Source organism: Juglans microcarpa x Juglans regia, chromosome 1D, assembly GCF_004785595.1.
Source record: "Juglans microcarpa x Juglans regia isolate MS1-56 chromosome 1D, Jm3101_v1.0, whole genome shotgun sequence".
Classification (NCBI taxonomy): Eukaryota; Viridiplantae; Streptophyta; class Magnoliopsida; order Fagales; family Juglandaceae; genus Juglans; species Juglans microcarpa x Juglans regia.
The window spans coordinates 34,860,208-34,878,970 of NC_054594.1; the positions used below are offsets into that span (position 1 = coordinate 34,860,208).

Genomic DNA, 18,763 nt, shown 5'->3' on the forward strand with positions numbered 1-18,763 from the left:
AGTGATTTCCATTTTAATGAAAGCCTTTCAGAAAAGGATGTCGGTGGAGCTGTCGTTGTCGATTAATACTCTTTTGGTCCGATAGTTAGCAATTTGTGTTGTTACTACCAGTGCATCGTCATGGGGGCCTAACAAACCTTCTCCATCTTATTCGTTGAAAGTTATGAGATATTCTCTGATCTGATCCCTGTTGTTATGGGATGGTCTATGGGCGGAGAATACTTATTCATACTTGGCCCTTCTTGCATGGGCATTTCGTGTTGAGGAAGTCGTTCTCCCGACATATCCCCTACCTATGGTGCTGATTTAGCCTATTGGAGGTTCTTCTCTTCTCGAGTCCCTTTGACGTGGGTTTTCTCCGCGAGAGTTCTAGGTTTTTCTTCTGTCAGGGCTCCTGTTACTCCTCCGAGTAGGGTTCTGGTCTTTGCGGGTCGGGCTGTAATTCCTGGGAATTGGACTTTGGTTCCTCCGAACAAGGCTTCGATCCTGGTTTCTCCAAACGAGGCTTCGGTCCTAGTTTCTCTAAGAGTAGAGACGGTAGTCTTGTCATGACTCATCCCTCTCATCTTCATATTGGTCAGCACAAATTTCTGGGCCGTCAAACCTTCTCCTCCTCGTATAGCAATCTTGGGTGTTATGTCCACTGCTCCTATGGAAGGAACAATATTTGGGGCGCGACGAACTTCGTCTTTGCTCTTCTCGCAGATTCAAGTCCTCCCTAGCTTCAACCGTTAGGTTAGAGTGTATACGAGGGCTGGGTTTTCTTTTGCCCTTAGTTTCATAAACCCTCTTCTTGTAGGCCCCTTGGTTCAACCCTTGATGTCGATTTGCTATCTTCTTATCCGCCCTCTCCAAGTCATTCTTTCTAGGGGCAAATAACACTCGGAGCGTATCTTCTCCGTTTATGTAACCGTTAGCGCGGTCCATAAACTTCCTCAGGGTTGCTAGGGTCTTCTGGCCGATTTCTGTCATAAAGGGATTACGAGGCCAGATCCCTCCTAATAGTGCGGCCAGAGTGATCTTTTCGTCTTTGTCGTCTGTTGTCATTTGTTCCTTGTTAAACCGAGAGAGGTATGACTTGAGGCTCTCGTCGTCTCTTTGCTTAATAGTCAACAAATAGGCCGTTGGCCTCCTCCTTGTTTGGTTGACTATGAACTGTGTTAAGAACATACGTGCTAGTTCGTTGAAACTATCCACTGTCCCGGGCCGTAGGGAACCAAACCACACTCATGCTGCACCCTTCAGAGTGAGGGGGAAAGCCCTGCATGCCACTTCGCTGGGAAGCTGTGGAAAGTTATGTGGGCCTTAAAGGTCTCCAGGTGTTCTAATGGATCCTTTGACCCATCGTATGCGTCCATATAAGGAACTTTAAATTTTGGAGGTATAAGTACCGCCAAAATCCCAGTATTATATGACAGTTCAACATTGGTGAGCAGTTGGTCTACTGTGGAGGGTTGGCCTATTTGCTTTGCCACCTCCATTTGGACTTGCATATTGACCCTACGTCGTTCTTCATCTGCGGTGGTTGCATTAGGATGAGGATGGACTCCAAAGTGATGACTCGGTCTGCCTCGGGTTCTTCATCATTCCTTCTTAAGGTGATATTCTCTTGTCGGAGGGTCTCCATGTCCACCATGAGTTTCTGTATTGCTTCATTTTGTTCATTGAATCTTACTTCTATTACTTCGGATTGCACCGTTTCACGCTGCGAACGCTGAGAGCGGGTTGTTGCCTGCATACGAAGGACACACTAGTTATGGGACAACAGAGATCCCACAGACGGCGCTACTGTTGATGTCGTGTTTCGCGAGCCTAGGCAACTTCACGCCGGCAATATTCGAGTGATCACCTGCACAATAACTAGGGAGGACCTCGGGGTCCGTTGATCCTCCAATACTTAAGTCAATGATGGTGATGGATATAATAAACAGTAATGGAGACGAGAATCTAAGGTGATAGTGATTGATTACCTCACTTGCGGCTAGTATTGTCTTATTTATAGTTACCAACCTGATCTCCACGATAGTGGGGTGTTGCATAGCAAAAGATAATATGTTTGCACTGTCGATTCGCCAAGCTACCTCTGTGGCGTCACCTCGCCGAGCTATAAAGTGCTCAGGGTGGCTGAGTATTGCTTAGGCCTTGAGCTGCATTGAATGCGGCACGCCTTCTGCTCTGGGCCGCATTGAATGCGGCATACCTTCTGCTCTGGACCGCATTGAATGCGGCATGTCTTTCATTAATGCTGGGTGTAAACCGTCGCAAGCCCTTTCGTCTAACACCGAATGTTAGGTTTCTTCCCTCTTAAGCCTTGCCTATACTTCCTGTTATGATCAGGATCCGACCCAGGCATCATACCCGAGCCTTGACCCAAGTACTACTGTGCACTTGAGCTCTAATCTGACCCATGTCTTCGGCCTAGTTCCACCTAGACCTCATATCTAGGTTGTAACCTGGGCTATACTTTTGCCCAATGCAGGGGATTTTTTTCCTTCAGAATGTTTATTTTAGTTCATAGAAAATATGTTGAAGCTTCGAGCTTATAAGATTGGCATATGAAAAATATCTTATTTTTATCTAAAAATGAAATTAAAATTGATATAAAATAGAATGGATTAATTCAAAATAAGTGAGCGTAATACATGGGTGCCAATAATTATTGTCCAGATATTTAAAATAAAAAAAAATTAACACCCATTCTTATTCAGTACTAAAGTTTACAAGAAGTACTATTGTCATAATTTTTTTTTATAAAAATAAATTAATAAAATAATTTTATAATCTGGCATATTACATTAAATTACATTAATTTATAATTTTTTTTTTTTTTGTATTTTTTTTTTCCGTGAAAATATTTCTCAAAACTCCAACCTGGACAACCCCAGTCCGCGGCTGGAGCGTAGCTCCCCGAGAAGCCAAACAGAGCCGAAGGCATTTCACTCTACCTTAACTTAAACCCTAATAATACCATCTGGTTTCTTTTCCCTCTTTCAAACGCAGCTTCAATTAACCGCGCCGGCGCCATTGCCAAGTAGACCAAAAGCGAAAGCAACTACCATAGTACGTTGCTCAACTTGCTCCTCCTCCATTAATTAAGGTCTCCAACACTTGCGTAATCGTCTTGTGTATGATGTATGCATGTGTTTTATAATAAGAGGCTTTTCTGCTTTTCTTCAGAACAATGGCGGACAAGGCGGTGACTATTCGGACAAGGAAGTTCATGACCAACAGGCTCCTTTCCAGGAAGCAATTCGTGAGTTATACTATTCAAACTCGTTCCATATAATAACACTCTCTTTTGATCTGTTTGATTGCTGGGAAGATTTTGGAATAGAAATAAGATTATGGAAAATCCGAAAACAAACAATTTCACTCTTTGAATACAAACATAACTGGGGTAAGGTTTCTTTCATACTAAATGATTTGTGTCAAAAAAGCTATTTCAGCTACAATTGCACTCTGTATTTGACGCAGGTCATTGATGTTCTGCATCCTGGGAGGCCCAATGTTTCGAAGGTATGGCCTTTTGAATTTCCATTGTATATTTGCATATAACTTCCGCTTCTTCGTGTTTAAATTGTTGTTTTTTTGTTTTCCATTTGTATTTACTCGAGTGGGGTTTTCAATTTTAATGAAGGCCGAGCTTAAAGATAAATTGTCAAGGATGTACGAGGTGAAAGACTCGAATTCCATATTTGTATTCAAGTTCCGTACTCATTTTGGAGGTGGGAAGTCAACTGGGTTCGGGCTGATTTATGATTCAGTTGAGAATGCAAAGAAGTATGAGCCCAAGTACAGGCTTATAAGGGTAATCTCATATTTCATACCGGCTTTTACATGTAATTAACTGATATTCCTTGATTGGATGTTTATAAAATATGTGGAACATATTGTTCATATTTTTAGGCAGGCTTAGCTGCATAGATTAGCTCAAAATAGATTAAGGTGATTTGGCTGTGGCGCCCCCAATCCCCCTTATATAAATGCACAGGGATCGAGACGCCAGGATGGTGACAACACGGTCACACATCCCAACGAAGTGCCAGTGTGTGTACATGCAACAGTGTACAAATATAATAACGCAGCGGATAGTCAACTAAGTACCAGAATTTAAATACAAATATTTAACACAATTTATCTTTAAAAAAATTATACAGTCATCCCAAATATAATACAAAGGTAAATACAGTAATTGATAAAAACATAGCTCACTGAACAGGAGCAATCCCGGATCACTCCTCCACCGGAGCCAAACTAAGGCTCGTCATCATCGACTGCATCAAAATCTGCGATACCATGAAATGGTACCACAGGTAAGTATAAACCAAACAACTCTCGGGATAAAAATACATTAATGCAACCAACAAAATAACAAAATACCTTTAGCCATAAAATATCATTTTTTTTCCCAGAAAAATGATTATTTCTAACACACGCCAAAAATCCCATTTGGCCCAAAATATCCGTAACACATTTTCCCATAAAATGATCCACACAAACAATCCATTTATCGGACACTGTAGGCGGGAATCGCAGGCGGGACTCTACCACCATCCCTGCTTACCACCATCCCTACCGCGTGCACCGTAGGCGGGAATCACAGGCGGGACACAACCACCATCCCTGCTTACCACCATCCCTAACGCGTGCACCGTAGGCGGGAATCACAGGCGGGACTCTACCACCATCCCTGCTTACCACCATCCCTACAGTTCCTTTACACACAATAAATACTTAACAGAGCACTGTAGGCGGGAATCACAGGCGGGACTCTACCACCATCCCTGCTTACCACCATCCCTACCGCGTGCACCGTAGGCGGGAATCACAGGCGGGACACAACCACCATCCCTGCTTACCACCATCCCTAACGCGTGCACCGTAGGCGGGAATCACAGGCGGGACTCTACCACCATCCCTGCTTACCACCATCCCTACAGTTCCTTTACACACAATAAATACTTAACAGAGCACTGTAGGCGGGAATCACAGGCGGGACACAACCACCATCCCTGCTTACCACCATCCCTACAGTCTCTTTTCCTTTTACTCACATGAAAATCCAAATCCAATAAATACATAAACATGTATGCAATACACGAAAACCCAGTTTTCTTTACAAACATGATCATGCATGCAATATACGATGTACGTGAACAAGTCATAACCAACAACCACAATTCACAATGCAAACAAACACAACTCCGTCCACAGTCCATCCGACCCCCGAAAACTCCTCGGACTCAGTCCGGCAAAACAACCCAATTCACAGATAATATGCGTTAGTGCAAAAATATATTTAAATCACGAAAGTTCTTTAAGGAAAATACTTACAGTGCAATATAATAATTTCCGGAGGATCTCGAAGTTGCAAGTGGTGATTTCTGAGCAACACCACAGTGTAAAATACACTGTGGCCGCGGGTCACAATAACCAACTTTTCAACGAGGACAAACGAAGACCCAAGATTGATAGGGTAGGGCCTAGGGAGGTCGGTGAAGCTAGTGGTGGTGGTGGTTTGCCGTGGGTGGCGGCGCAATGGGCGGTAGAAGACCAAAATGCCCAAATCGGAAATGTAGTCGGTGGAGCTTCACCGGTGACGGATCGGAGGTGGGGTTGGGTCCAATGGGTTGCCAAGAGGTCGGGGATGAAGTGGTAGGAAGATGGTGGCTAATGGTGGTGCGACGGCGGCGCAACGGCGGAAGGAGTGCCGCGGCTTCGAAGAGCTACTGGTGGTTAACGGCGGCACGGATGGAGGTGAGATTGGTGGGGTGAGGTCGCCGGCGGCTGGGGAAGCTAATGGGCTGGGCGGTGAGGGCCACCGCCGGCTCACGGCGGCGCTGGCGTGAAGGTGGGCCGCGGCTTCGTGGGGGGCGTGTGGGCTACCGGCGGCGAGGTAGGGGCTGAGGTTTGGGAGGTGAGGTCGCCGGAGGGAGGGGGAGCTGGTCGGCTGGGCGGTGTCGCGCACGGCGGCGCGACGGCGGCGCTGGGAGGAGACGAAGGAAACGGGCGGAGGAGAGGAGAGAGAGAGCTCGCGCGGGAAGGAGAGGAAAATAAGGAAGAAAAGAAAAGAAAGAAAAGAAAAAGGAAGGAAAGAAAAAATGGAGGAAAAGAAATGAGGTCCAATCCTCATAACTTGGGTCACAAAAAAGATCCAACGGAGACGATTTTAAAACCACAAGTTAAATAAAATAATTTAAACGTAATGGTAAAGTCAAATTGAAATAATTAAATCCCACGGTAATTAATTTAAATATTAAAAGCAATTTAAATGCATAACAATAAATAAATATTTAGAAAGCACATAAAATTAATTTTCACCAAATTAAAATCATAGAAATAAACTTACTAAAAATCCAACCAATTTTAAAATAAGAGGATAAATTTTTGAACAATCAAAAATAATCCTTCAGTAAAAATACACTGAAATACGGGGTGTTACATCCTCCCCCCCTTAAAATAAAATTTCGTCCTCGAAATTTGTAGGGCCAACCATCACTCTAAGGCAGGATACCAAATACAACCAGAACACTCTTAAGAAAATCACACAACCTCCAACACCCAACGGGCACGGATACAACTTGCATAACTTTCCAAAACCCAAGAATAAACCACACATGGCATCCATTACGAAAGGTAAGATTAGACCCATACCTGCCGTAACTCCAGCGTCCTGAGTCCCTGGAATCTCGTCGCCAGCACTACCAGGAGTCACTGCATACACCCGAGCCTGAACTAGTTGCCTCTGATTAGTCCTACCACCGCGATGACCACCCTGATTTCCTTGGGTCCAATTAGGGCACTCACGAGCAAAGTGTCCTGTCTGACCACACTCAAAGCACTGGTTCCAACCCTGACGACACTCGCCCTCGTGGGCTCTATTACATCTACCACAAACTGGAGCTCGGCCCCCAATACGTATACCGGAAGCTGCCTGCGCTCTGGCCCCGATCCTTTGCACAAACTTCTGTGGCGACCCGGAGCTGCTCCCTTCACCATCAACGTTCAGTCGCTTCTTACCCGGAGGGGAACCTACCACAGCACCTCGCTCTCGCTCAGCAATTGAGGCCACATTGACCAACCTCTGAAAGTTCTGGATTTCCAAGCATGCGACCTGCCTGCGGATTTGAGGGCGCAACCCTTCTTGGAAACGTTCAGCTCGCATCTCTTCCGTAGCAATGAGGTGAGGAGCGAACCGTCCAAGCTCCATAAATTTCCTTGCATACTGCTCGACAGTCATGTCTCCTTGAACCAAATTATTGAAATCCCGAGCTAATTGCCGTCTCACCGAAACAGGAAAGAATCGATCATCAAATTCTTTCTTAAAACGCTGCCAAGACACAGCAGCCAAGGATCCCAACTCCATCTCTAAAAGTGACCGCTTGGTCTCCCACCAATTTGCCGCTTCACCTTGCAGCATATAGCTCCCATATAATACCCTCTGGGCCTCAGTGCATCCACAGACTTCAAACGTTCTTTCCAGATCTTGAATCCACCTTCTAGCCCGTAATGGATCCTCTTCACCAGAAAAAGCAGGGGTCCTATGCGCTAAGAAGCGCTCATAGGTGCACCCGGCCTGCATCGCCCTGTACTGCTCTCCTTGCTGTGGACGAAAATTCTGCTGAAGAAACTCCGTCATCCTATTCAACGCCCTCGCCATGGCATAATTTCCATCACCCCTCGGTAATTCATCCTCGGGCTCACTAGCTTGCCTTCTTGGTCGTACCATTTTCCTGCCATAGCGTAACCCTTAACCCCACTATCAGTTTAAAACAAACTAAAAAAAAAAATATAACTATAGTAAAATAAATTAAAATACAACCATATCACATAAAATAAAATAAAATAAAACCAACAAAATAAAATATCATAAGACAAAAGGAATAAAACAAATGAAATAGTACACAAGAAAATAATTGAAACAAGTAAAATTGCCTGCCATATAATAAAATAACTAAATAAACTAAAATAACAAAAATAAGATAAATAACAAACAATTAACGTACAATTAAAATAAATAAATTAAATTAAAATAACGTACTCCCAACAAAATAATTTCAAATCAAAATTTTAAAATTTTCTGGTACTACACCTATGGGACATGTGGTTCTACCCAGAGCCGAACTGCTCTGATACCACCTGTGGCGCCCCCAATCCCCTTATATAAATACACAGGGATCGAGACGCCAGGATGGTGACAACACGGTCACACATCCCAACGAAGTGCCAGTGTGTGTACATGCAACAGTGTACAAATATAATAACGCAGCGGATAGTCAACTAAGTACCAGAATTTAAATACAAATATTTAACACAATTTATCTTTAAAAAAATTATACAGTCATCCCAAATATAATACAAAGGTAAATACAGTAATTGATAAAAACATAGCTCACTGAACAGGAGCAATCCCGGATCACTCCTCCACCGGAGCCAAACTAAGGCTCGTCATCATCGACTGCATCAAAATCTGCGATACCATGAAATGGTACCACAGGTAAGTATAAACCAAACAACACCGGAGCCAAACTAAGGCTCGTCATCATCGACTGCATCAAAATCTGCGATACCATGAAATGGTACCACAGGTAAGTATAAACCAAACAACTCTCGGGATAAAAATACATTAATGCAACCAACAAAATAACAAAATACCTTTAGCCATAAAATATCATTTTTTTTCCCAGAAAAATGATTATTTCTAACACACGCCAAAAATCCCATTTGGCCCAAAATATCCGTAACACATTTTCCCATAAAATGATCCACACAAACAATCCATTTATCGGACACTGTAGGCGGGAATCGCAGGCGGGACTCTACCACCATCCCTGCTTACCACCATCCCTACCGCGTGCACCGTAGGCGGGAATCACAGGCGGGACACAACCACCATCCCTGCTTACCACCATCCCTAACGCGTGCACCGTAGGCGGGAATCACAGGCGGGACTCTACCACCATCCCTGCTTACCACCATCCCTACAGTTCCTTTATACACAATAAATACTTAACAGAGCACTGTAGGCGGGAATCACAGGCGGGACTCTACCACCATCCCTGCTTACCACCATCCCTACCGCGTGCACCGTAGGCGGGAATCACAGGCGGGACACAACCACCATCCCTGCTTACCACCATCCCTAACGCGTGCACCGTAGGCGGGAATCACAGGCGGGACTCTACCACCATCCCTGCTTACCACCATCCCTACAGTTCCTTTACACACAATAAATACTTAACAGAGCACTGTAGGCGGGAATCACAGGCGGGACACAACCACCATCCCTGCTTACCACCATCCCTACAGTCTCTTTTCCTTTTACTCACATGAAAATCCAAATCCAATAAATACATAAACATGTATGCAATACACGAAAACCCAGTTTTCTTTACAAACATGATCATGCATGCAATATACGATGTACGTGAACAAGTCATAACCAACAACCACAATTCACAATGCAAACAAACACAACTCCGTCCACAGTCCATCCGACCCCCGAAAACTCCTCGGACTCAGTCCGGCAAAACAACCCAATTCACAGATAATATGCGTTAGTGCAAAAATATATTTAAATCACGAAAGTTCTTTAAGGAAAATACTTACAGTGCAATATAATAATTTCCGGAGGATCTCGAAGTTGCAAGTGGTGATTTCTGAGCAACACCACAGTGTAAAATACACTGTGGCCGCGGGTCACAATAACCAACTTTTCAACGAGGACAAACGAAGACCCAAGATTGATAGGGTAGGGCCTAGGGAGGTCGGTGAAGCTAGTGGTGGTGGTGGTTTGCCGTGGGTGGCGGCGCAATGGGCGGTAGAAGACCAAAATGCCCAAATCGGAAATGTAGTCGGTGGAGCTTCACCGGTGACGGATCGGAGGTGGGGTTGGGTCCAATGGGTTGCCAAGAGGTCGGGGATGAAGTGGTAGGAAGATGGTGGCTAATGGTGGTGCGACGGCGGCGCAACGGCGGAAGGAGTGCCGCGGCTTCGAAGAGCTACTGGTGGTTAACGGCGGCACGGATGGAGGTGAGATTGGTGGGGTGAGGTCGCCGGCGGCTGGGGAAGCTAATGGGCTGGGCGGTGAGGGCCACCGCCGGCTCACGGCGGCGCTGGCGTGAAGGTGGGCCGCGGCTTCGTGGGGGGCGTGTGGGCTACCGGCGGCGAGGTAGGGGCTGAGGTTTGGGAGGTGAGGTCGCCGGAGGGAGGGGGAGCTGGTCGGCTGGGCGGTGTCGCGCACGGCGGCGCGACGGCGGCGCTGGGAGGAGACGAAGGAAACGGGCGGAGGAGAGGAGAGAGAGAGCTCGCGCGGGAAGGAGAGGAAAATAAGGAAGAAAAGAAAAGAAAGAAAAGAAAAAGGAAGGAAAGAAAAAATGGAGGAAAAGAAATGAGGTCCAATCCTCATAACTTGGGTCACAAAAAAGATCCAACGAAGACGATTTTAAAACCACAAGTTAAATAAAATAATTTAAACGTAATGGTAAAGTCAAATTGAAATAATTAAATCCCACGGTAATTAATTTAAATATTAAAAGCAATTTAAATGCATAACAATAAATAAATATTTAGAAAGCACATAAAATTAATTTTCACCAAATTAAAATCATAGAAATAAACTTACTAAAAATCCAACCAATTTTAAAATAAGAGGATAAATTTTTGAACAATCAAAAATAATCCTTCAGTAAAAATACACTGAAATACGGGGTGTTATATCGGCTGTCCTACTCTCGCCCCTGCTGAGACGGGAATGGGTCAGAAGAAAACAACCACTGCCACTGCAAGGGTTTAATTGGTAAACTTTGAAATACGAATGCTTTGGATTCTTATAGACATTAATGTATTGATTAAAGACTGGCCCACTTTATTTTTTATTGGTGAGTGAATTGGACCGTTAAGATGTCATATTGATGTTGTTCAGCCCAAAAGGTTTTGGGTGAGGCCAATGTGTTTTAGTTAGGGGTGGCAATATGTGACACGACCCGTTAACCCAACATGAACACGACACAAAATTAGCAGGTTTGGGTTTGATGTTAACGGGTTCGGGTCAAAACAGGTTGACCCGTTAAGACACATCACACGATTCATTAATGGGTCATTAACGGGTCAACCCGCTTAACCCGTCAGTGACCTGTTAGGCCTCGTTTGTTTTCAGGAAACATCTCATCTCATCTCACCTCATCATTACAACTTTCCCAAATCTCCACACAAAATAAAATAAACAATTTAACTTTTTCAAATCCCAAAACAAAAATAATATTAAAAAATATATTCTAACAATATTTTATTCAACTTTTTAACTTTAATCTCAACTCATCTCATCTCATCTCTGAAAACAAACAAGCCCTTAAATTTTTAACCCAAAATTACAATTATATCATTTTTAACATAAAAACAAAAATACTCTAACCATATTTCGTATTTCCTAACTCTCTCTCAGTTCTCAGTTGAGTCAGCTCTCATGAGTCACAACTGTCTCCCACACTTCCACTGGATTATAATTTTGGTGTTTTTATTATTTGGATTGTAATTTTGGACTTATGTAATTAGTTTTATATTTTTGAGAGATATTTTGATTTTAACTTTTATGTGAAATTATGTTAATTAGGTCAAATTAATTATTTGGGTCAATTCAACCCTTTTACATAAACAGGTTGAACCAGGTCCTGTCGAGTTGATATATTTTTAATTAATTCATAATAGGTCAAAACGGGTCGGGTCGTGTTGTGTTAACCTGTTATTTTAATGGGGTGTGTTAGGGTTTGGAAATCTGATCCGTTAAGCTACATGGGCCGTGTTCGGGTTGACCCATATCGTATAATATACACGACTTGACACATCACGAATACGACCCGTTAACACGATTTGCCACCTTTAGTTCTAGTTCAAATAGAACTTTCTTCCTTGCAAGAACAGTGTGGAGCTTACCAATATAGAAAGGTAGGATGAATGATTAGACTTTTACAGGGATAGGGTTTGAATTGTGAACAACTTAGGCGTAGCGCAAGATAGGGCCAAGTTGCATAAAAGGGACAAAGTTTATCCCAATTAGTTGGGATCAATGCTTAGCTAAGAGAATACATGCGAAGAAAATATGACTTTATAAAGAAATATGTCATTAGAATCTTCTTTAACCATGTTCTGAACCTCCCCAAAAAAAGGAAAAGGCAAGCGTGGGCTCATTTATGGACGTTTGGCTTGGTGTAATTCTTTTATTTTAGTATTATTTTTTTTTGTAAGTAAGAAAGTTTATTGATCCTCATAATTAGGCATAGCCCAAGTACATAGGTGGCATAGCCCAAGTCATCATTTTATTGATGCCCTTTTAAAGTAATTATAAGGGCATTGATAAAGTGGTGACTTGATAAATAATTTGTTTTCTGAATCTTTTGCCATGTTCTGAACCTCCCCCCCCCCCAAAAAAAAAAAAAAAGAAAGAGGGGAGAGAAAGTGTGGGAGGGCATTGTTAAAACAATGACTTGATAAAGAATTTGTTGAGGCAGCTCTCTCAGTTGGTTTGCTAATATCATTGGCCTTTGGATGGCACACCCGGATGCCTAACATCTTCCTTCTAGTTGACAACCCAGGGAGTGAACTCTGTTAGCCCATCAGCTGGATCCTAGCTACCCTTATGTAAGCAAGATGTTCATTGCTATACCGCAATTTGCTCTCTTATCCTCAATGGACGAGGTGGTAGTAGATCCAGCCATTGCTATCAAAGCTATTGGACATCAATGGTATCGGACTATCTTCTTTTGCCACTTTCTGAACCTCCCCCCCTCCCCCAACAAAAAAAGTAGGAAAGCAAGAGAAAAGTGTGGGACTCATTTATGGACCTTTGCCTTGGTGTTTTTCTTTTAATGTATTATAAGGGCATTGAGTAGTAGGAGGAGGAGGACCAATTCATTGAATCGCCTGATTCAATCGTGGTCGTTTTCATGATTTATTGTAAAATAAGAATATCCAAGGTTGTTCAAAGTTATTGTCGAAGGTCGTTCAAAGTTATTGTGAAATCATACCTTGGTATGATTTGAGGAAGTAAAGTACTAGAGAAAAATTGAGGGAGAATCTAGCTTAGAATGTGTAGTCCCCTTCCCCTAATTTAATGAATCGATCCTTGTCCCATGGTCTTTTCATGATTTAATGTAACAAATGCATTTTGAGGTTTCATAATTATCTTACCCAAGGCCTCCCCAAATCTGTTTGCGAGCACCTTGGAAATAATTTTGTACACCCCATTAATGAGGCTAATGGACCTATAATCTTTCACCTCTAATGGGTTTTGGATCCCATCTCCGTTGACCCACTGAACCCACTCAATCCTGCTGTGCTGTCGAACCCCTCTGTGCCGTTGTTGTCGTCGTTGGACCATCGGAAGTCTGAACGTGCAGCCCCCGCACACTGTAGAGATAAGACGAGAGAGAAAAACGAGATCTGCCAGGCGTCGTCGAACCTATTGCCACCACAGACAAAACCGACAGGCTCCGACTACCTATCGGAGGACACCCCAACGACGGCCCTCTCTCTGGAGATTGGGATCCTTACAAAAAGCCTTCCTTTAGGCTTTGTCGATAAAGATCTGGTGTGCATGCATATATGGTCCGTAACAGACAAGGTCGAGCTCCATCAACAAGGCAGATCCTTCTTCTTCAGTCGTATTCCTCTCGGTTTCCTCAGAGATGCATAGAAGGCTTGTGCATGTAAATGTTGCATGTTGTTTTGATGGAGGGTGATCTGCTTTCTATTCCCATACAGAAAGCAGATGGATGATCTTGTGATATGGGATCAGAGGATGACGACGTACGACCCAGATTCGTCTCAGATGGATGGTGAGAGGTGGTTGAAGGTGGAATAAAAAACTTTCATTTTTACGAAAGAGGGAGGAAATAGTTTTCTCATCTCTGAACGTAGTAAGAAGATGGCTAAGTTCATGTGTCTATGTTGGACGGTAGCTTTATGGGTGGCTAAGGGGATAGAGGATTGCTTAGAACTCATCTCTTGAGGGATTCTTTAGGGAACTTTTTTTTTTTTTTTTGCTAAGTAAGATCTTTAGGGAACTAAGGATGGGTAATGGAGTTATCATAATTCAACATCATATTAACGCAAGGGGCAAAGTCTTGAGAATTTTTTGCAACTCTCAGACTTTCGGAATGGAAGGAGGAAAGGTGGTTTGTTGGTGATCCCGTAAGGCACAAATGGCATCGGATGGAAAGGTTTTCTGCATTCCATTCAAAGCATCACTGGGTCCAAAGCTGGTATTATGAAGCATGTAGACAAATGAGAGTTTGTTGATGGAAAGAAAGTGGGATGGCTTCCCTCAATCAAAGGTGCCTCGTATGCCTCAGTGTTGAGGTCACCAACGGGCAGTCCAATAGAGAATAGCTCCTCAACGGAAGTAAAGAGTAAGGCATTTGGAGGAGACAAAGGCTGTCAGATAACATTGGGAGAAGTGGAAGGTAAGCACCATGTGTTGCGGGGTGGAATGGCTCCCTTTGTCGGGGTGTTTGAGGGTGGGAGAAGTGGAGGGGGGTCTTGTGGTGTGATATCTCCTATGATAAGGATAAAGGTAGGTAGTGTATGGGATCCCACATTGCTTAAGAAAGAGAAGTTCTTGCTCTTTATAAGGTTCCAATGGGGCTTCAATTGTATCATTGACTGGTACTTTTGGAGTATCAACCATGTGACTTGAGCCTTCCATTAAGACGTTATAAATGATATTAGAGCTTATCCCAACCAGAAATGTGGGACTTGAGCCGTGCCATCTACAACGGAAGGGCCCGAAATCTTTGTTGCGAATTTAAGAAAGGGAGATTGTGATACCTCATATGATAAGGATAAAGGTAGGTGGTGTATGAGATTCCACATTGCTTGGGAAGGAGAACTTCTTTCTCTTTATAAGGTTCTAATAGAGCTCTAATTGTATCATTGACTAATCATTTTAGAGTATAAGCCATGTGGTTTGGGCCTTCTATTGGAGTTGTGGGCTATAAGAGCTCAATTGACGGGAGTTATGGAGTCTATGAGAGATCTTATGATTAAAGTGGATAAGGGGTTTTGTACTAAATGGAGACAATGTTCAGGATTTCTTATCTTTAATTTATTGCTCTTAGAATGTATTTAGGTATTTTTCTATATACTTCCTGCGTACACGGGTTATGGGTGGTGGGTCGAAAACGGACGAGGGGGGCGGGGGTAGATCCTATGGGTTTGAAGGCCTCAAGTGCACCGGCACAGGGCATTTCGACGTTGTCACAGATAGGGTCATCAGACGCCGGCATCACAGTTCACACTGGTGTCACTCAGTACATTGGCAGCTTGTCGTCTGACTGCCTTAATCACCTGTTGCAAATGGTATTGGTACCTTTTTCCAAGGCACTTTCAGTTGAAGTTGGGGTCCTTCTAGGGTTTTGAGTGAGTACTTTGGAAGAAGCAGATGAGCTTCTTTCAGAAGATGAAAATGGGGTAACAAAAGATATTGCTTCCCCTACCTGTTCTATGCCTCATGAGGGAGCAATAGGGTCTAACAAAGTGGCACATAAAGGATTGTCGGGGGGTGGGGCACCTACAAGCAATGTCCTCGTCGATGGAATGACGACACTTATGCCGGAGGTGAAGGAATCTTTAATGGTGATAGCAACATTGGACAACAACAATATAGCTGTTGAGGAGGTTCGGGATTTGAATGCAAAATATGGCGGGGAGGAAATTATGAGTTTGTCGTTGGTGCCTTGTGAGGAGGAATGTCTAGGGTCGGGATTGCAGTTGGGAACTGTGTCTGGGGATAATGTTGTTCCCCTAGTTTCTCTCTCTCCGATAAACAATATAACGGGTTCACTATCGGATTGGGTTTTGCATAAGGTTAACGAGATTCAACATATTGTGGGGCTTTCATATGAAGGATGTGAAGACCAATTTAAAGCACTACTCACTACGATTGAGGCGGGTCACTTGCTTGAAACCAAATCAAGTTTTAAGAAAAGCAAGGAGTTAAAACGTCTTTTCTTGGGCAATCATCTACGACGCTAAGAGAGGTAGTTCAAGTCAAGAGACGACTAAAGGGAGGGCTTTTTGAAGACGTCCTTTTAGAGGTAGTTTTGGGAGGAGTATCAGTCTTAAGGGAAACAAGGGTTGGGAGGTGTGTTCTATTCCAATTCGGGCTTGGTGTATTTCGGATAGAATTCTAATTTTCGCGGGCTTTTTGGGTCATTAGGAGCTCTCTTGTATGGTCTAAGTGTTTTCTTGTATATATCCAGCGTACTTGGTTACTCTTATTAATATATATATATATATATATATATAATATTTTTATTTATAAAAAAAATGATTTATTGTAAAATAAGAAGATCCAAGGTTGTTCAAAGTTATTGCAAGTGATCTTGGTATGACTGGAGAAAGTAAAAGTACCAGAGAAATTGTGGGAGAATCTAGCTTAGAATGTTTAGTCCCTTCCCCTCCTTCCCACATGATATGATAAATTAAGCAAGGAGAAACATTAATCATTATTTAACTATGTCCAAAAGGCTGCTAGTGACAATGGCAGCCTGCTGTTTTCCGATTTTATCATGAGTCAGCAGCAATCAGCTGTTTCCCTTAAATCATTAGTTGACTGCTAGTTATCTCAGATGTGTCATGTGTGGCCCAATAAACGAGCAGACGTTAATGATTGTTGCACACGGACTACTGTTGCTTGCATTTTCTTGATATTCAAGTTCCCTTATGCCTTTTATTTTGTATGGAGGTTCTTATAACACTCTGGTCTTGACAAGTATATTAAATTCAATCAATTGTTAGGACTTATTGTTTGGCGCATCCTTGTTTGTCCTTTAGTATTTAGCTCATTATAGTCTATTGTAATGAACCCATTCATGAAGGTTAACATCGGTTCAGTGAATTGCTGTGCTTAGCTGAATTTGAACTGGCACAAGACTCCTTTCTTTAGGCTTTGGATTGACTATGTACAAAATTTAACAGACCAAGTGCTATTATAGGCTTAGATATACAACCACGGGAAATATTAGAAAAGATTCAGAATGGAAATGTTGGACTATTAAAAAGCAGCACGTTCACAAAACAAATTTAGCCGAAATGAGAGTGTTAAGATGGATGATAAGGAACGTCAAGGAAGATTAGATAAGAAAGCGAGTCATCAGTACAAAGGTTGGGGTGGCTCCTATTGATGAAAACCCAGGGAGTTGCTTAGGATGATTTCATCATGTGCAATGGAGATCGGTTAATGTAATGGTGAGAAAGAGTTGTTAATTCAGGTTGAGGGAGTGAATAGAGGTATGTGGAAATTTACAGTTACATAGGTAAAAATATGTACCTGTGCAATTGATTTGTGTTGAGTTATTGCCGAGGGGGAAAAAAAGAGAAAAGAAATAAGAGTTGAGTTAGTATTTATATGCAGTTGTTAAGTTGCATGATGTGTTCCTTTATAAGAAACTGAGGCTCCAGATTTCCTTCCTTACTGTGCTGCAAGAAGGATGCATATTTAGATAGTAATTCTCTATGTTATCCAAGTTCCTTTCTGGTGACATGATGCAGAAGATGTCTTTGAATCCTCAGCTACGAGTTCTCTTCATAGAAGATTTTATCAAATCTAACACGCTCAGTAGTGCTGACTTATTTTTGGATTATCTTTTTTAATTGCGGATGTGGGTAAAAGAGAGAAATTTGTCATGTGCAAGTAAACGTGGTTCAGTCAGACATGCCAGGCTCTTATAATGTTGTGTTAGATTCAAATGTAGCTGCCTTGTGTGGTCAGGAGGAAGAACAAATGGCAGTATAGTTCTGCACATAAATTTATTATCTCTTAGCATATAAATTTTGGTCCTACAAATCTTCGGTCCATGAGTTGATATATGCAGTGCATTGTTTTGTATTAATATTCTGCTGAATAATTATTGCTTGTGATGGCAGAATGGACTAGATACCAAGGTGGAAAAGTCAAGGAAGCAGTTAAAGGAAAGGAAAAACAGGGCCAAGAAAATCCGAGGTGTAAAAAAGGTGATGAAGCCACCTTTGAAATTCGACACTCCCTCTCTCTTTCTCTCTCTCGCTCTGTGATTGGACTTCTCTATCTTCTCCAATTGTTGCTATGTCTCATGTGTGCAGACTAAGGCTGGTGATGCTGCCAAGGGCGGAAAGAAGAAGTGAGATTATTCAGATTACGCCTTGCATATGCAGTAATGCAATAGCTGGATCCCAGAGGATGTTTATTCTTTTTATTCTGCTAGCTATAATTTTAAGCATTTGGCTTCATTTTTGAGACGTAATATGCTCCGATTATAGAACTCCGAAATCTGTTTACTTATGCTGTGAGAATCTGATTTATCAGGAAAAATAAAAAAAAGGATTGTGAGAATGCGCATTCATTCAACCGCATTAACATGCAAGTGATGAACACTCCTCCGAGTCCTCTTGAGCCTTTTTTTTTTTTTTTTTTTTTTTTTTTTGCCATCATTCAACATTCTTTACCTAATTCTGATATTGATACTTAGTTAGGGGTGTAACCGGTCCGGTTCGGTCTTGGACAAAATTTAGGACTGAACTGGTATATACCGGTTTTTCATTTTTCAAAACCGATTACGTCTCTGTTATCCTGATCCGGTCCGGTTTTTTCAAAATGTAAAAAATATATAATAAAATGTTAATTCTTATGATAAAATATTATTAATAATTTAATATATATATTATGTTTAAAGCATATGATCAATTAAATTTTCATCTTTAAGATTAAACTTTTATTTTATAAATTATA

The 18,763-nt window shown here is 42.3% G+C and overlaps 1 protein-coding gene across 1 annotated transcript; it reads left to right on the forward strand.

Moving 5' to 3' along the window:
• Positions 1 to 2,896: 2,896 nt before the first annotated feature.
• LOC121267843 (40S ribosomal protein S24-1-like) lies at positions 2,897 to 18,367 on the forward strand. Its single transcript, XM_041171933.1, has 6 exons — positions 2,897 to 3,060; positions 3,178 to 3,253; positions 3,475 to 3,516; positions 3,638 to 3,808; positions 17,923 to 18,009; positions 18,118 to 18,367. Exons 2-6 carry the CDS (start codon positions 3,182 to 3,184, stop codon positions 18,157 to 18,159), a joined length of 414 nt encoding a protein of 137 aa, XP_041027867.1. The 5' UTR covers positions 2,897 to 3,060; positions 3,178 to 3,181; the 3' UTR covers positions 18,160 to 18,367.
• The last annotated feature ends 396 nt before the right edge of the window (positions 18,368 to 18,763 follow it).